Raw genomic sequence first — 19,230 nt, forward strand, 5'->3', positions numbered from 1 at the left:
CCCTGTGTTACTGACTGTATCTGTACTGATGTTAATCCAGCTCCCTCACACTGTCACTCAGTAACCCCTCTCCCCCAGCACCCTGTGTTACTGACTGTATCTGTACTGATGTTAATCCAGCTCCCTCACACTGTCACTCAGTAACCCCTCTCCCCCAGTGCCCTGTGTTACTGACTGTATATCTACTGCTGTTAATCCAGCTCCCTCACACTGTCACTCAGTAACCCCTCTCCCCCAGCGCCGTGTTACTGACTGTATTTGTACTGATGTTAATCCAGCTCCCTCACACTGTCACTCAGTAACCCCTCTCCCCCAGCGCCCTGTGTTACTGACTGTATCTCTACTGATGTTAATCCAGCTCCCTCACACTGTCACTCAGTAACCCCTCTCCCCCAGTGCCCTGTGTCACTGACTGTATCTGTACTGATGTTAATCCAGCTCCCTCACACTGTCACTCAGTAACCCCTCTCCCCCAGAGCCCTGTGTCACTGACTGTATCTGTACTGATGTTAATCCAGCTCCCTCACACTGTCACTCAGTAACCCCTCTCCCCCAGCACCCTGTGTTACTGACTGTATCTGTACTGATGTTAATCCAGCTCCCTCACACTGTCACTCAGTAACCCCTCTCCCCCAGAGCCCTGTGTTACTGACTGTATCTGTACTGATGTTAATCCAGCTCCCTCACACTGTCACTCAGTAACCCCTCTCCCCCAGAGCCCTGTGTTACTGACTGTATCTGTACTGATGTTAATCCAGCTCCCTCACACTGTCACTCAGTAACCCCTCTCCCCCAGCACCCTGTGTCACTGACTGTATCTCCACTGATCTTAATCCAGCTCCCTCACACTGTCACTCAGTAACCCCTCTCCCCCAGCACCCTGTGTCACTGACTGTATCTGTACTGATGTTAATCCAGCTCCCTCACACAGTCACTCAGTAACCCCTCTCCCCCAGCGCCCTGTGTTACTGACTATCTGTACTGATGTTAATCCAGCTCCCTCACACTGTCACTCAGTAACCCCTCTCCCCCAGCGCCCTGTGTTACTGACTATCTGTACTGATGTTAATCCAGCTCCCTCACACTGTCACTCAGTAACACCTCTCCCCCAGCGCCCTGTGTTACTGACTGTATCTCGACTGATGTTAATCCAGCTCCCTCACACTGTCACTCAGTAACCCCTCTCCCCCAGCACCCTGTGTCACTGACTGTATCTGTACTGATGTTAATCCAGCTCCCTCACACAGTCACTCAGTAACCCCTCTCCCCCAGCGCCCTGTGTTACTGACTGTATCTCGACTGATGTTAATCCAGCTCCCTCACACTGTCACTCAGTAACCCCTCTCCCCCAGCACCCTGTGTTACTGACTGTATCTGTACTGATGTTAATCCAGCTCCCTCACACTGTCACTCAGTAACCCCTCTCCCCCAGCGCCCTGTGTTACTGACTGTCTCTACTGATGTTAATCCAGCTCCCTCACACTGTCACTCAGTAACCCCTCTCCCCCAGCGCCCTGTGTTACTGACTGTATCTGTACTGATGTTAATCCAGCTCCCTCACACTGTCACTCAGTAACCCCTCTCCCCCAGCGCCCTGTGTTACTGACTGTATCTCTACTGATGTTAATCCAGCTCCCTCACACTGTCACTCAGTAACCCCTCTCCCCCAGCACCCTGTGTTACTGACTGTATCTGTACTGATGTTAATCCAGCTCCCTCACACTGTCACTCAGTAACCCCTCTCCCCCAGCGCCCTGTGTTACTGACTGTATCTGTACTGATGTTAATCCAGCTCCCTCACACTGTCACTCAGTAACCCCTCTCCCCCAGCGCCCTGTGTCACTGACTGTATCTGTACTGATGTTAATCCAGCTCCCTCACACTGTCACTCAGTAACCCCTCTCCCCCAGTGCCCTGTGTCACTGATTGTATCTGTACTGATGTTAATCCAGCTCCCTCACACTGTCACTCAGTAACCTCTCTCCCCCAGACATTGCTTGGCCAGTTCTGGGATGAAGCATTTGCTGAGTTGAGTAGAGGGGGAGGGAGATGTGTTTAGGAAGTTGGGTGTTGGGTAGATAGCTGCCGGAGGCTCGATTTGGACTGCTGCTTCACATCCTCAGGCCGGTTGCCTGGAGATGGAGGTGACATGCACACATCCCTTTCCTGTCTCCTGTCCGGTCCAAGTGCCTCATTGAGCGCTGAGAATTCAGGAAAAGGAATTTTTCCATCGCTCCAGTGTCAGCAACGTTGGGAAGCCCAGACGAGAGACTCGAGATTGCGGGCCTGGTCATTAACACTCCATTCCCCCGAAAGATAAAATAAAGTTTGTGAATTGATATAGCACCCTCTCGGGACGAGGCCCGAATCGACTCACGGCCAACGAAGGACTTTTCTTTAGAGTGCGCTCACTGCTGTATTGTGGGAAACACCAATTTGTGCACAGCAAGCTCCCACACACCGCACTGTGATAATGTCCCAGATCATCTGTTTTTTTTTAGTGATTTGGTTTGAGGGATAAATATTGGCCTCAGGACACCAGGGGGAATTCCTCCCCGCCCTGCCCCCAGCGTTCCTCCTCCATCGAGGCCGTGGAATCGTTTACATCCACCTGCGAAAGTAAAGACTCATCCGGAAAAACAGCCCCTCCGACAGTGCGGCACTCCCTCAGTACTGCCCCTCCGACAGTGCGGCACTCCCTCAGTACTGCCCCTCCGACAGTGCGGGGCTCCCTCAGTACTGCCCCTCCGACAGTGCGGCACTCCCTCAGTACTGCCCCTCCGACAGTGCGGCACTCCCTCAGTACTGCCCCTCCGACAGTGCGGCACTCCCTCAGTACTGCCCCTCCGACAGTGTGGGGCTCCCTCAGTACTGCCCCTCCGACAGTGCGGCACTCCCTCAGTACTGCCCCTCCGACAGTGCGGGGCTCCCTCAGTACTGCCCCTCCGACAGTGCGGTGCTCCCTCAGTACTGGCACCACGGGGAGTGTGGGGCCTGGATTCTGGGGCGCAGGATGGGAGGGAGTGGGTAAGTTGACAGAACTAGGCCCCTCTCCCTCTCTCCGTTGAACCGGTTAACCTTTTACGTGGACGGGGGAGAGAGGGCTGGAATTGTGATGTGGGCCCGAGCCATGTCCCCTCATTGGCCGTGGACATAGGCCTCTGGGCAATGGAGCCGTTGCCGTGACGACTGGGCGCAGCACAATGTCCTCCTCTGTCCTCATACCTGTCGGGGCACATACCTGAAGAGAAGGTGCGATGACTGTGGATAGAAAGGCCTTTCTGACTCGGTAACCCTCTCAGTGCCAGCCTCCACCCATCACTGAACCACGGAAATTTACAGCGCGGGAGGAGGCCATTTCGGCCCATCGTGGCCGGCCGACCAAGAGCTACCCGGCCTCATTCCACTTTCCCGCTCTGGGTCCGTAGCCCTGTAGGTTACGGCACTTCAAGCTGCACATCATCACAGGCAGTCCCTCGGAATCGAGGAAGACTTGCTTCCACTCTTAACGTGAGTCCTCAGGTGGCTGAACAGTCCAATACGGGAACCACAGTCCCTGTCACAGGTGGGACAGACAGTGGTTGAGGGAAGGGGAGGGTGGGACTGGTTTGCCGCACGCTCCTTCCGCTGCCTGCGCTTGGTTTCTGCACGCTCTCGGCGACGAGACACGAGGTGCTCAGCGCCCTCCCGGATGCACTTCCTCCACTTAGGGCGGACTGGTCTTTGGGCCCAGGGACTCCCAGGTGTCGGTGGGGGATGTTGCACTTTATCAGGGAGGCTTTGAGGGTGGTCCCTGTAACGTTTCCTCTGCCCACCTTTGGCTCGTTTGCCGTGAAGGAGTTCCGAGTAGAGCGCTCGCTTTGGGAGTCTCGTGTCGGGGGACATGTGGACAATGTGGCCCTGCCCAGCGGAGCTGGTCGAGTGTGGTCAGTGCTTCGATGCTGGGGATGTTGGGCCTGGTCGAGGACGCTAACGTTGGTGCGTCTGTCCTCCCGGGGGATTTGCAGGATCTTGCGGAGACATCGTTGGTGGTATTTCTCCAGCGACTTGAGGTGTCTACTGTACATGGTCCATGTCTCTGAGCCATACAGGAGGCGGGTATCACTACAGCCCTGCAGACCATGAGCTGGGTGGTGGATTTGAGGGCCTGGTCTTCAAACACTCTTTTCCTCAAATCTCTCCCTCTACCACCTTTTCAGGCAGTGACTTCGAGACCCCCACCACTCTCTGGGTGAAGACATTTCCCCTCAAACCCTCATTCTCGGGTTGGCAATCAGTAACTAGTGGGGTGCCGCAGGGATCAGTGCTGGGACCCCAACTATTTACAATCTATATTAACGACTTGGAAGAAGGGACCGAGTGTAACGTAGACAAGTTTGCTGACAATACAAAGATGGGAGGAAAAGCAATGTGTGAGGAGGACACAAAAAATCTGTAAAAGGACACAGACAGGCTCAGTGAGTGGGCAAAAATTTGTCAGATGGAGTATAATGTGGGAAAGTGTGAGGTCATGCACTTTAGCAGAAAAAAATCAAAGCAAGTTATAATTTAAATGGAGAAAGATTGCAAAGTGCTGCAGTACAGCGGGACCTGGGGGTACTTGTACATGAAACACAAAAGGTTAGTCTGCAGGTACAGCAAGTGATCAGGAAGGCCAATGGTATCTTGGCCTTTATTGCAAAGGGGATGGAGTATAAAAGCAGGGAAGTCTTGCTCCAGTTATACAGGGTATTGGTGAGGCCACACCTGGAGTACTGCGTGCAGTTTTGGTTTCCATATTTACGAAAGGATACACTTGCTTTGGAGGCAGTTCAGAGAAGGTTCACTCGGTTGATTCCGGGGATGAGGGGGTTGACTTATGAGGAAAGGTTGAGGAGGTTGGGCCTCTACTCATTGGAATTCAGAAGAATGAGAGGTGATCTTATCGAAAGGTATCAGATTATGAGGGGGCTTGACAAGGTGGATGCAGAGAGGATGTTCCCACTGATGGGGGAGACTAGAACTAGGGGGCATGGTCTTAGTATAAGGGGCCGCCCATTTAAAACTGAGATGAGGAGGAATTTCTTCTCTCAGAGGGTTGTAAATCTGTGGAATTTGCTGCCTCAGAGAGCTGTGGAAGCCGGGACATTGAATATATTTAAGACAGAGATAGACAGTTTCTTAACCGATAAGGGGATAAGGGGGCGGGCAGGGAAGTGGAGCTGAGTCCATGATCGGGTTCGCCATGATCGTATTAAATGGCGGAGCAAGCTCGAGGGGCCGAATGGCCGACTCCTGCTCCTATTTCTGATGTTCTTATTAGGAACAGGAGGAGACCATTCAGCCCCTCGAGCCTGTTACATTAGGAACAGGAGGAGGCCGTTCAGCCCCTCGAGCCTGTTCCGCCATTCAATCAGCTCACGGCTGGTCTGCATCTAAACTCCATCGATCCGCCTTCGTTCCAGATGCCTCGAAATCCTGACCCGACAAATATTGTGTGATCTCAGTTATGAAAGCTCCAATTGCCCCCCAGGGTCCACAGTGTTTTGGGGGAGAGAGTCCCAGATTCCCACTGCCCTGTGTGTGAAGAAGTGTTTCCCGACATCACCCCTGAACGGCCGGGCTCCAATGTGAAGGTGACGTCCCCTTGTTCTGGACTGCCCCCCCACCAGAGGGAACAGTTTCTCTCGTCCCACCCGATCGAATCCTTTAATCCTCTCAAACCCCTCGATCAGGTCGTCGCTTAATCTTCTACACTCGAGGGAACACAGGCCCCGTCTGTCCTCGGGATTTAACCCCGTCAGTCCCCGGTATCATTCAACAACAACTTGAATTTATATAGCGCCTTTCACACAGTAAAACATCACAAATCCCCTTCCCAGGAGCGCTTCACAGGAAGGTTATTCAATAGAATCGGACACCGAGCCACATACAGAGATATTCGGGACAGGCGATCAAAAGCTGGGTCACAGAGGGAGGATTTAAGGAGCGTCTTAAAGGAGGAGAGAGAGGCGGAGAGGTTTAGGGAGGGAGTTCCAGAGCTTGGGGCCCAGGCAACAGAAGGCAGGGTCACCGATGGTGGAGCAATTATAATCAGGGATGGTCAGGAGGGCAGAATTAGAGGAGTGCAGACATCTCGGGGGGTTGTGGAGCTGGAGGGGATTACAGAGATAGGGAGGGGTGTAGGGGTTGGAGGGGTTACAGAGATAGGGAGGGGTGTAGGGGCTGGAGGAGGTTACAGAGATAGGGAGGGATGTAGGGGCTGGAGGAGGTTACAGAGAAAGGGAGGGGTGTAGGGGCTGGAGGAGGTTACAGAGATAGGGAGGGGTGTAGGGACTGAAGGGGGTTACATAGGGAGGGGTGTAGAGGCTGGAGGGGGTTACAGAGAAAGGGAGGGGTGTCGGGGCTGGAGGAGCTTACAGTGATAGGGAGGGGTGTAGGGGCTGGAGGAGGTTACAGAGATAGGGAGGGGCATAGGGGCTAGAGGAGGTTACAGAGATAGGGAGGGGTGTAGGGGCTGGAGGAGGTTACAGAAATAGGGACGGGATGTCGGGGCCGGAGGAGGTTACGGAGATAGGGAGGGCTGTAGGGGCTGGAGGAGGTTACAGAGATAGGGACGGGATGAAGGGGCCGGAGGAGGTTACAGAGATAGGGAGGCGTGTAGTGGCTGGAGGGGGTTACAGAGATTGGGAGGGATGTAGAGGCTGGAGGAGGTTACAGAGATCGTTAGGGTTGTAGGGACTGGATGAGGTTACAGAGATAGGGAGGGGTGTCGGGTCTGGAGGAGGTTACAGAGATAGGGAGGGGTATCAGGGCTGGAGGAGGTTACAGAGATAGGGAGGTGTGTAGTGGCTGGAGGAGGTTACAGAGATAGGGAGTGGTGTAGGGGCTGGAGGGTGTTACAGAGAGAGGGAGGGGTGTAGGGGCTGGAGGAGGTTTCAGATATAGTGCTGGGTGTTGGGGCTGGAGGAGGTTACAGAGGTAGGGAGGGATGTAGGGACTGGAGGAGGTTACAGAGATAGGGAGGGGTGTAGATGCTGGAGGATGTCATATATTTGGATCGCACACAACACAGAACCTGTAAGATGGCTGCCGGTCCCGGAAACCTCTGACCTGCTGGTCAGGTGACCTGCTCTTTATTAACTGCAGTAACACAGGCATCCACAGGGTGGAGCTACAGACTACATTATACTTCTCCCTCCTTAATGAAGAAGTAATTATAACAAACAGTCATCATACATAACTTGCATGGTTATACATAACAAGGGATATGGACTTATTTCGCCATATTTAGAAATTAAGTTTCGAAGAGGATACCTTTGCTCTCGAACATAACCTTCCAAACATGGTGTCGAATTTAAACTCATTCGAGGCTGATCCTGAGGAAAGTTTTCCTCCACGGAATTTCCTTGATTTTCATTTGAACTCACTCTAACTTCAGGCTCTTTGTTTTCCTGACTCGGACTCAGACTTTCATTCTGATTCTCTCTTGGATTTGTTTCCAGTACATTGGATTTCGGATTTGCTACTGGTGTATCAAAACTATCTGGTGAGTCAGAAATAATTGAATCCTTCCCACCTTCAACTCCTTCCATGTCTGTAGGTAAAATATGATCAATGTGAACAAACCTAACCTGTCCATTATCAAACATCTTGACCAAATATATGCGAGGACCACATATCTTCACCACTCTTCCTGGTAACCACTTTAACATTTATGGTGATGGTTCTTCACTCTCACCTTCTGGTTTAATTTCACACTTCTCTCTTTTACTCGACCTCTATCATGATTCTCTTTCTGTCTTAATTGACTCTCTTCTACGGACTGTGCCAAATTTGGCTTTAGCAACAAGAATCTGGTTCATGGCTATTGTTTAAGAACAACTCTGTTGGTGTTCTACCAGTAGTTGTGTGAGGAATATTACGATACGTAATTAGGAAATTAGCCAATTTGTGATCCAATGACAACTGTCGTTTCCTTGGATTTGGATCTAACATTTGTTTTGAGGGCACGTTTTACAATTTGTACAGTGCGCTCTGCTGCACCATTCGAAACAGGATGGTATGGTGGAACCTTGGTATGTTTCACACCATTTTTGCTCGTGAATTGTGTAAATTCTTCTGAACGAAATTGTGGTCCATTATCGGAAACAATTTCTTCTGGGAGGCCAAATGAAGAAAATAATCTTCGTAAAATGTCTAATGTTTTACTTGTTGTTATTTTCCACATTGGAAACACCTCGACCCACTTCGAATGGCTATCAATCACAATGAATAATTGTTGTCCTTCTAACTCAGCAAAATCAATATGTAGCCTTTGCCACACCCTGGGAGGCCATTTCCATGGCTGTAATGGTACTGGTGGTGGTTGCTTGCTTACCGATTGACATGTCGTACACTGACTCACGATGTACTCTGTATCTTTATCAAGACCTGGCCACCATAAATAACTGTGTGCAAAACTCTTGGTCAAACACATTCCCAGGTGCTGGTCATGGAGGTCTCCTGATAATTTGGACCTGAATTTATTTGGTATAACCACTCTTGCACCCCACATGATACAATATCGACTGATAATTCATTCCTACGAATGAAGAATGGATGTGTATCTTTGTCTGTTACCTGGTTTGGCCATCCATTTGCAATATACTCATACACCTTTGACATCACTGGGTCACGTTTGGTTGCTCTACCAATCTCTTCAGCTGTGACTGGCAGTTCATCAATGTATGAAAAATAAAACACTTCTTCCCTATCGGGTGTAACTTGTGATGGTGAAGGCAATCTAGACATAGCATCAGCATTACTGTGATCAGCTGATTGTCTGTATTCAATATCAGATGTATATGCTGACAAAATCAAAGCCCATCTCTGCATTCGGGCTGCAGCTAATGTTGGAACTGGGGACTTTGGATGGACGATTGCTGTTAGCGGCTTATGGTCCATAATGATGGTAAACTTACTGTTATGTATGCAACACCATGTAACCAGCATCTTACCGACACCAGACGGTGTATCTGTTGGGAGTCCCAAGGGATCCCAGCATCCCTTGGGAACACTATATATAAGCAGGCCTCCCATGCTGTGCCAACACTCTGGAGTTAGAATAAAGAGACTAAGGTCACACTTACTCACGTCTACAGTACTCAGTCACAGTGCTTTATTCAAGACATAACAACTGGCGACGAGATAACGAACCATCGCGCGAAAATGCAGAGAATTGTTGGTATGCTGGAGAAATTCTCCGAAGGGGACGATTGGGAGGCCTTTGTGGAGAGACTCGACCAATACTTCGTGGCCAACGAGCTGGAAGGGAGTGTGAACGCTGCCAAACGGAGGGCGATCCTCCTCACCGTCTGCGGGGCAACAACCTGTGGCCTCATGAAGAACCTTCTAGCTCCGGTGAAACCAACAACCAAATCGTATGAAGAACTGTGTACACTGGTCCGGGAGCACCTAAATCCAAAGGAGAGCGCTCTGATGGCAAGGTATCGATTTTACGCGTGTCAACAGTCTGAAGGCCAGGAAGTGGCGGGCTACATCGCCGAACTAAGGCGCCTTGCAGGGCATTGCGAATTCGATGGATTCCTGGAGCAAATGCTAAGAGACTTTTTTGTGCTTGGCATTGGCCATGAGGTTATCCTTCACAAACTGTTGACTGTTGAAACACCGAACCTGAGCAAAGCCATAACAATAGCCCAGGCAGTTATGTCCACCAGTGATAACACCAAACAAATTTCGCAGCACAAAGAGGTTTCGGCAAGTACTGTACACAAAGTAACGTCGTTTTCAGGCAGGAATGCATATGGCAGAACGTACACGCCTGCAGCTGCACGACCTCAGATGACCCAGAGTCCGCCATCAAATGTTAATGCGAGGCAGTTAACACCTTGTTGGCGCTGCAAAGGTGATCATCGAGCCCATCAATGCCGCTTCAAACACTGTGCATGCAAAGGCTGTGGAACAATGGGACACCTCCAGCGAGTGTGCAGACGAGCTGCAAACCCTGCAAACCACCACGTTGCAGAGGAACACCGGTCCATGGTGGATCAGGCTGAACTAGAGACTCGAACCGAGGAGGCAGAAGTGTACGGGGTACACACCTTCACCACGAAATGTCCACCGATCATGTTAAAAGTCGAACTGGACGGAATTCCAGTATCCATGGAACTGGACACAGGTGCGAGTCAGTCTATCATGAGCAAAAAGGCCTTCGACAGGCTGTGGTGCAACAAGCCACACAGGCCCAAGCTGAGCCCCGTTCACACCAAGCTAAGAACTTACACCAAAGAGCTGATCCCTGTTATTGGCAGCGCAGCAGTAAAAGTCTCCTATGATGGAGCGGTGCACGAACTCCCACCTGGATTGTACCAGGAGATGGCCCCACACTGTTCGGCAGAAGCTGGCTGGGAAAAATCCGCTGGACCTGGGATGACATCCGAGCGCTTCCGTCCGTCGACGACGCCTCATGTGCCCAGGTTTTGAGCAGGTTCCCGTCGTTGTTTGAGCCAGGCATCGGAAGTTTCTCGGGGGCGAAGGTGTAGGTCCACTTGGTTCCCGGTACACGACCCATAAGTGGAGATCGAGCGGGACAGGCTGCAGCAAGAAGGCATCATCACGCCGGTGGAATTCAATGAGTGGGCCAGTCCAATTGTTCCGGTTCTCAAAGGCGATGGCACGGTCAGAATTTGTGGGGACTATAACGTAGCGATTAACCAATTTTCGCTGCAGGACCAGTACCCGCTACCCAAGGCAGACGACCTATTTGCGACCCTGGCTGGAGGAAAGACGTTCACCAAGCTGGACCTGACCTCGGCCCACATGACTCAGGAGCTGGAGGAATCTTCGAAAGGCCTCACCTGCATCAACATGCACAAAGGTCTGTTCATCTACAATAGATTCGATCGGCCGCGGCTATTTTTCAAAGGAACATGGAGAGTCTGCTAAAGTCGGTTCCGCGCACCGTGGTTTCCCAGGACGACATATTGATCACAGGTCGGGACACCATCGAACACTTGCAGAACCTGGAAGAGGTTCTAAGTCGGTTAGATCATGTGGGACTCGGGTTGAAACGCTCGAAGTGTGTTTTCCTGGCGACAGAGGTCGAGTTCTTCGGAAGAAGAATCGCGGCAGACGGCATCAGACCCACCGACGCCAAGACGGAGGCCATCGAGAACGCCCCGAGACCACAGAACGTGACGGAGCTGCGGTCATTCCTGGGACTCCTCAACTATTTGGGTAATTTCCTCCCCGGGTTAAGCACCCTGCTAGAACCTCTACATGTGTTGCTACACAAGGGAGATGACTGGGTAAGGGGGAAATCACAAGAGGCTGCTTTTGAGAAAGCCAGAAATCTGTTATGTTCCAGCAAACTGCTTGTTCTCCACGCCCCATGTAAACGTTTAGTGCTAGCTTGCAGTGCGTCTTCGTAAGGGGGTCGGGTGTGTGTTACAACAGGCTAACTAATCGGGAACATTGCAACCGGTCGCCTGTGTCCAAGGCCGAAAGGGCCTACAGCATGATTGAAAAAGAAGCTCGGGCATGCGTTTACAGGGTGAAAGAAAATGCACCAGTATCTGTTTGGGCTTAAGTTCGAGTTAGAAACTGACTATAAGCCGCTCATATCGCTGTTCTCAGAGAGCAAAGGGATTAATACCAATGCCTCTGCTCGCATCCAAAGATGGGCGCTCACGCTGTCTGCATATAGCTATGTAATCCGCCACAGGCCAGGCACAGAGATCTGCGCTGATGCTCTCAGTCGGCTACCATTGCCCACCACCGGGGTGGAAATGGCACAGCCAGCCGACTTGCTCTTGGTGATGGATGCATTTGAAAACGAAAAGTCACCTATTACAGCCAGCCAGATCAGGACCTGGACCAGCCAGGATCCTTTACTGTCCCTTGTAAAAAAAAAACTGTGTCCTCCATGGGAACTGGTCCAGCGTCCCAGCGGAGATGCATGAAGAGATCAAGCCGTTCCAGCAGCGCAAAGACGAAATGTCCATACAGGCGGACTGTCTTTTGTGGGGCAATCGCGTGGTTTTGCCTAAGAAAGGCAGGGAAACGTTCATATGCGACCTACACAATAGCCACCCAGGCATAGTAATGATGAAAGCTATAGCCAGATCCCATGTGGTGGCCTGGCTATAGCTTTCATCTCAGATTTGGAGTCTTGCGTGCGCCAATGCAACACTTACTCTAAACTGAGCAATGCACCCAGAGAGACACCGCTAAGTTTGTGATCATGGCCCTCCAAACCGTGGTCTAGGATCCACGTGGACTATGCGGGGCCCATTTCTAGGCAAAATGTTTTTGGTTGTTGTGGATGCTTATTCAAAATGGATTGAGTGTGTAATAATGTCTGTAAGCACGTCCACTGCCACCATCGAAAGCCTACGAGCCATGTTTGCCACGCACGGCCTGCCTGATGTCCTTGTCAGCGACAATGGGCCGTGCTTCACCAGCGCTGAATTCAAGGAATTCATGACCCGCAACGGGATCAAGCACGTCACATCTGCCCCGTTCCAGCCCGCATCCAACGGCCAGGCAGAACGGGCAGTCCAGACCATCAAGCAAAGCTTGAAACGCGTGTCGGAAGGCTCCCTGCAGACCCGCCTGTCCCGAGTCCTGCTCAGCTACCGCACCAGACCTCACTCGCTCACCGGGGTTCCCCCCAGCCGAACTGCTCATGAAAAGGACGCTCAAAACAAGGCTCTCTCTTGTCCACCCTGATCTCCATGATCACGTTGAGGGCAGGGGGCATCAACAAAGCACGTACCATGATCACGCAAACGTGTCACGCGATATTGAAGTCAATGACCCTGTATTTGTACTCAACTACGGACATGATCCCAAATGGCTTGCTGGCACGTCGTAGCCAAAGAAGGGAGTAGGATGTTTGCGGTCAAACTTGCAAATGGACAAACTTGCAGAAAGCATTTGGACCAAACCAAACTGCGATTCACAGACAGCCACGAGCAACCTGAAGAGGACACCACCAACTTCGACCCTCCGACACACACACAAGTGGCAACCGACATCACGGCCAACCACAAAGCTGAACTCATCATCCCCAGCAGCCCAGCGAAGAAGCAACCAACCCACCCACACCTGTGTTTGTACCGAGACGATCGACAAGGGAGCGGAAAGCCCCAGATCGTCTCACCCTGTAAATAAGTGTACTATTGACTTTGGGGGTGGGGGGGGGGAGTGATGTTATGTATGTAACCCTAGGTAATCTGTATCATGCCACCACCAGAGGGCGTATGTGTTGGGATGCCTCGGGAGCACCGTATACAAGCAGGCCTCCCATGCTGTACCAACACTCTGGAGTTAGAATACAGAGACTACGGTCACACTGACTCATGTCTACAGCACTCAGTCACATTACTTTATTCGAGACATAACACTTTGGAGTTCAGAGAAGGTTCACTCGGTTGATTCCGGGGATGAGGGGGTTGACTTATGAGGAAAGGTTGAGGAGGTTAGGCCTCTACTCATTGGAGTTCAGAAGAATGAGAGGTGATCTTATGGAAACGTATAAGATTATGAGGGGGCTCGACAAGGTGGATGCAGAGAGGATGTTCCCACTGATGGGGGAGACTAGAACTAGGGGGCACGGTCTTAGAATAAGGGGCCGCCCATTTAAAACTGAGGTGAGGAGGAATTTCTTCTCTCAGAGGGTTGTAAATCTGTGGAATTCGCTGCCTCAGAGAGCTGTGGAAGCCGGGACATTGAATAAATTTAAGACAGAGATAGACAGTTTCTTAACCGATAAGGGGGCGGGCAGGGAAGTGGAGCTGAGTCCATGATCGGATTAGCCATGATCGTATTAAATGGCGGAGCAGGCTCGAGGGGCCGAATGGCCGACTCCTGCTCCTATTTCTGTGGGCCTTCCTTTCTGACCCAATAAACACAAGCCTCTCCTCTCTCTCGCCAGCACGGAGGACGCCGTTGCCCTCTGACAGGTGGCATGGAGGTCAACGGTCATCTGATAACCACGGCAACCGGCAACATTGGCTCTCCCGGTGAGTGACCCATGGGGAGGTGGGCCAAGTCCCCTGGGTACAGGGCGGGGCACCAGGGGGGGGGAGAGGGGAACCTGCCATTAATGGTGACTTCGCACCAAGCTTGGGCTGTTTGTCGCTCGTTGGTGGGACAGGAGGGTCCTGTAGGTTTAGAGATGGGCTGGGGTATACTGTGCGGGTCTGTGTGCAGGTCTGGTCACCGCATTATATCATCATTATCATCATCGGCAGTCCCTCGGAATCGAGGAAGACTTGCTTCCACTCTTAACACGAGTCCTCAGGTGGCTGAACAGTCCAATACGGGAGCCACAGTCCCTGTCACAGGTGGGACAGACAGTGGTTGAGGGAAGGGGAGGGTGGGACTGGTTTGCCGCACGCTCCTTCCGCTGCCTGCGCTTGGTTTCTGCACGCTCTCGGCGACGAGACTCGAGGTGCTCAGCGCCCTCCCGGATGCACTTCCTCCACTTAGGGCGGACTGGTCTTTGGCCGGGGACTCCCAGGTGTCGGTGGGGAGGCTTTGAGGGTGGTCCCTTGTAATGTTTCCTCTGCCCACCTTTGGCTCGCTTGCCGTGAAGGAGTTCCAAGTAGAGCGCTTGCTTTGGGAGTCTCGTGTCGGGGCATGTGGACAATGTGGCCCTGCCCAGCGGAGCTGGTCGAGTGTGGTCAGTGCTTCGATGCTGGGGATGTTGGCCTGGTCGAGGACGCTAACGTTGGTGCGTCTGTCCTCCCAGGGGATTTGTAGGATCTTGCGGAGACATCGTTGGTGGTATTTCTCCAGTTACATTACAGGAAGGATGTGATGGCACTGGAGAGGGTGCAGAGGGGATTTACCAGGATGTTGCCGGGACGGGAGAATTTTAGCGATGAGGAAAGATTGGACAGGCTGGGGTTGTTTTCCTTGGAACAGAGGAGGCTGAGGGGAGACCTGATTGAGGTGTATAAAATGAGGAGGGGCCTGGATAGAGTGGATAGGACCGACCTGTTTCCCTTGGCAGAGGGGTCAACAACCAGGGGGCAGAGATTGAAAGTAATTGTGGGGGAGGTTTAGAGGGGATTTGAGGGGAAATGTCTTCACCCAGAGGGTGGTGGGGGTCTGGGGTGGAACTCACGGCCTGAAAGGGCGGTAGAGGCAGAAACCCTCACCACATTTGGATGTGCAGCTTGAAGTGCCGTAACCTACAGGGCTACGGACCCAGAGCGGGAACGTGGGATGAGGCTGGGTAGCTCTTGGTCGGCCGGTGAGGGACACGATGGGCCGAAATGGCCTCTTTCTGTGCTGTAAATTACTACGATTCTATGAATGGGCTGGGTTGGATTGGATTGGTTTGGGCTGGGTTGGTTTGGATTGGATTGGTTTGGGCTGGGTTGGTTTGGATTGGATTGGTTTGGGCTGGTTTGGATTGGATTGGTTTGGGCTGGTTTGGATTGGATTGGTTCGGGCTGGGCTGGTTTAGATTGGTTTGGGCTGGGTTTGGATTGGATTGGTTTGGGCTGGGTTGGATTGGATTGGATTGGATTGGTTTGGGCTGGGTTGGTTTGGATTGGTTTGGGCTGGGCTGGTTTGGATTGGATTGGTTTGGGCTGGGTTTGGATTGGATTGGTTTGGGCTGGGTTTGGATTGGATTGGTTTGGGCTGGGTTTGGATTGGATTGGTTTGGGCAGGTTTGGGTTTGGATTGGTTTGGGCTGGGTTTGAGTTGGATTGGTTTGGGCTGGTTTGGATTGGATTGGTTTGGGCTGGGTTTGGATTGGATTGGTTTGGGCAGGTTTGGGTTTGGATTGGTTTGGGCTGGGTTTGAGTTGGATTGGTTTGGGCTGGTTTGGATTGGATTGGTTTGGGCTGGTTTGGATTGGATTGGTTTGGGCAGGTTTGGGTTTGGATTGGTTTGGGCTGGTTTGGATTGGATTGGTTTGGGCTGGGTTTGAGTTGGATTGGATTGGTTTGGGCTAGGTTGGATTGGATTGGTTTGGGCAGGTTTGGGTTTGGATTGGTTTGGGCTGGGTTTGAGTTGGATTGGATTGGTTTGGGCTGGGTTTGGATTGGATTGGTTTGGGCTGGGTTTGGATTGGGCAGGTTTGGGTTTGGATTGGTTTGGGCTGGGTTTGAGTTGGATTGGATTGGTTTGGGCAGGTTTGGGTTTGGATTGGTTTGGGCTGGGTTTGAGTTGGATTGGATTGGTTTGGGCTAGGTTGGATTGGTTTGGGCTGTTCCTCCCTTGGACCCGAGCCCAGTGTGCTGACGTTGTCTCTGATGGTGCAGGATCACAGTGCTACACGAAGGCAGCGAGGATGAAGGTGGAGAGACGGAAGGAGCTGGCACTACAACAGCTGGAGCTGGAGGAGAGCCTGAGGTGGAAGATTGCTGAGCTGAAGGAGCTGTGTCTGCATGAAGCAGTAAGTGGGACGTCCCGGGAGTGGAACCACTCCACCCTCCTCCAACACCTCTCCTCCATCGTCCAGCTGGGTGGGACTGCACTCGCCTGGTTCCATTCTTATCCATCGAATCGTAGCCCGAGAACCTCCTGCAACAGCTTCTCTTCCCACCCCCACATCGTTACCTCTGGTGCCCCCCCAAGGATCTGTCCTTGGCCCCCTCCTATTTCCCATCTACACGCTGCCCTTTGGCGACATCATCCGCAAACACAGCCTCAGTTTCCACATGTACGCTGACACACCCAGCTCTACCCCACCCCCACTTCTCTCCACCCCTCCCCCACTTCTCTCCACCCCTCCACGCTCTCTCAATTGTCCGACTGCTTGTCCCACGTCCAGTTCTGGGTCAGCAGACATTTTCTCCAGTTGGATATCGGGGAAGACCGAAGCCATTGTTTTCGGTCCCCGCCACAAACTCCGTTCCCCCAGCCCCCGACTCCCTCCCTCCCTCTCCCCAACTCCTGTCTGAGGCTGAACCAGACTGTTCGCAATCTCGGTGTTATATCTGACCCAGAAATTAGCTTCCGGCTACATATCCCCAGCATAACTAAACCCGCCTATTTCCCCCTCCGTAACATCGCCCGTCTCCGCCCCCTGCCTCAGCTCATCCGTTGCTGAAACCCTCATCCCTGCCTTTGTTACCTCCAGACTTGACTATTCCAACGCACTCCTGGCTGGCCTCCCACATTCTACCCGACGTAAACTAGAGGTGACCCAAAACTCGGCTGTCCCCCGTGTCCTAACTCGCACCGAGTCCCACTCATCAATCATCCCCTGTGCCCCGTGTCCTAACTCGCACCGAGTCCCACTCACCCATCACCCCCTGTGCTCACTGCCCCGTGTCCTAACTCGCACCGAGTCCCACTCACCCATCACCCCTTGTGCTCACTGCCCCGTGTCCTAACTCGCACCCAGTCCCACTCACCCATCACCCCCTGTGCTCACTGACCCCGTGTCCTAACTCGCACCGAGTCCCACTCACCCATCACCCCCTGAGCTCACTGCCCCGTGTCCTAACTCGCACCGAGTCCCACTCACCCATCACCCCCTGTGCTCACTGCCCCGTGTCCTAACTCGCACCGAGTCCCACTCACCCATCACCCCCTGTGCTCATTGCCCCGTGTCCTAACTCGCACCGAGCCCACTCACCCATCACCCCCTGTGCTCACTGACCCCGTGTCCTAACTCGCACCGAGTCCCGCTCACCCATCACCCCCTGTGCTCACTGCCCCGTGTCCTAACTCGCACCGAGTCCCACTCACCCATCACCCCCTGTGCTCATTGACCCGTGTCCTAACTCGCACCGAGTCCCACTCACCCATCACCCCCTGTGCTCACTGCCCCGTGTCCTAACTCGCACCGAGTCTCACTCACCCATCACCCTCTGTGCTCACTGCCCCGTGTCCTAACTCGCACCGAGTCCCACTCACCCATCACCCCCTGTGCTCACTGCCCTGTGTCCTAACTCGCACCGAGTCCCGCTCACCCATCACCCCCTGTGCTCACTGCCCCGTGTCCTAACTCGCACCGAGTCCCACTCACCCATCACCCCCTGTGCTCACTGCCCCGTGTCCTAACTCGCACCGAGTCCCACTCACCCATCACCCCCTGTGCTTACTGCCCCGTGTCCTAACTCGCACCGAGTCCCACTCACCCATCACCCCCTGTGCTCACTGCCCCGTGTCCTAACTCGCACCTAGTCCCACTCACCCATCACCCCCTGTGCTCATTGACCTACATTTGGCTCCTGGTTAAGCAACACCTCAATTTCAAAATTCTCATCCTTCTTTATAAATCACTCCATGGCCCTTGCCCCTCCCTATCTCTGTAACCTCCTCCAGCCCCTACACCCCTCCCTATCTCTGTAACCTCCTCCAGCCCCTACACCCCTCCCTATCTCTGTAACCTCCTCCAGCCCCTACACCCCTCCCTATCTCTGTTACCTCCTCCAGCCCCTACACCCCTCCCTATCTCTGTAACCTCCTCCAGCCCCTACACCCCTCCCTATCTCTGTAACCTCCTCCAGCCCCTACACCCCTCCCTATCTCTGTAACATCCTCCAGCCCCTACACCCCTCCCTATCTCTGTAACCTCCTCCAGCCCCTACACCCCTCCCTATCTTTGTAACCTCCTCGAGCCCCTACACCCCTCCCTATCTCTGTAACCTCCTCCAGCCCCTACACCCCTCCCTATCTCTGTAACCTCCTCCAGCCTCTACACCCCTCCCTATCTCTATAACCTCCTCCAGCCCCTACACCCCTTCCTATCTCTGTAACCTCCTCCAGCCTCTACACCCCTCCCTATCTCTATAACCTCCTCCAGCCCCTACACCCCTTCCTATCTCTGTCACCTCCTCCAGCCCCGACACCCCTCCCTATCTCTGTCACCCCCTCCAGCCCCTCCCTATCTCTGTAATCTCCTCCAGCCCCACAACCCCTCCCGATCGCTGTTATCTCCAGCCCCACAACCCCCCGAGATGTCTGCACTCCTCTAATTCTGCCCTCCTGACCATCCCTGATTATAATCGCTCCACCATCGGTGGCCGTGCCTTCTGTTGCCTGGGCCCCAAGCTCTGGAACTCCCTCCCTTAACCTCTCCGCCTCTCTCTCCTCCTTTAAGACGCTCCTTAAAACCAACCTCTGACCCAGCTTTTGGTCACCTGTCCCTATTATCTCCTTCTGGGGCTCGGTGTCACATTGGGTCTGATTTTCTCTCCTGTGCGCGTCGCCTTGGGACATTTTACTACATTACGGGCGCTATATAAATGCAGTTTATTGCAGCAGAGAGCAGTC

General features: G+C 52.9%; 1 protein-coding gene across 1 annotated transcript in view; it reads left to right on the plus strand.

Annotated features, from left to right (window-relative positions):
* Nucleotides 1–19,230, plus strand: part of LOC139242219 (coiled-coil domain-containing protein 120-like) — a 43,051-nt gene that overhangs the window by 14,994 nt on the left and 8,827 nt on the right. The window contains exons 3-4 of the mRNA XM_070870276.1: nucleotides 13,919–14,006; nucleotides 16,266–16,399. Of these exons, the coding sequence (XP_070726377.1) occupies nucleotides 13,952–14,006; nucleotides 16,266–16,399 (189 nt within the window). The 5' untranslated portion in view covers nucleotides 13,919–13,951. The remainder of the gene's footprint in view (nucleotides 1–13,918; nucleotides 14,007–16,265; nucleotides 16,400–19,230) is intronic.

Source organism: Pristiophorus japonicus, unplaced genomic scaffold (assembly GCF_044704955.1).
Source record: "Pristiophorus japonicus isolate sPriJap1 unplaced genomic scaffold, sPriJap1.hap1 HAP1_SCAFFOLD_1252, whole genome shotgun sequence".
Lineage (NCBI taxonomy): Eukaryota > Metazoa > Chordata > Chondrichthyes > Pristiophoridae > Pristiophorus > Pristiophorus japonicus.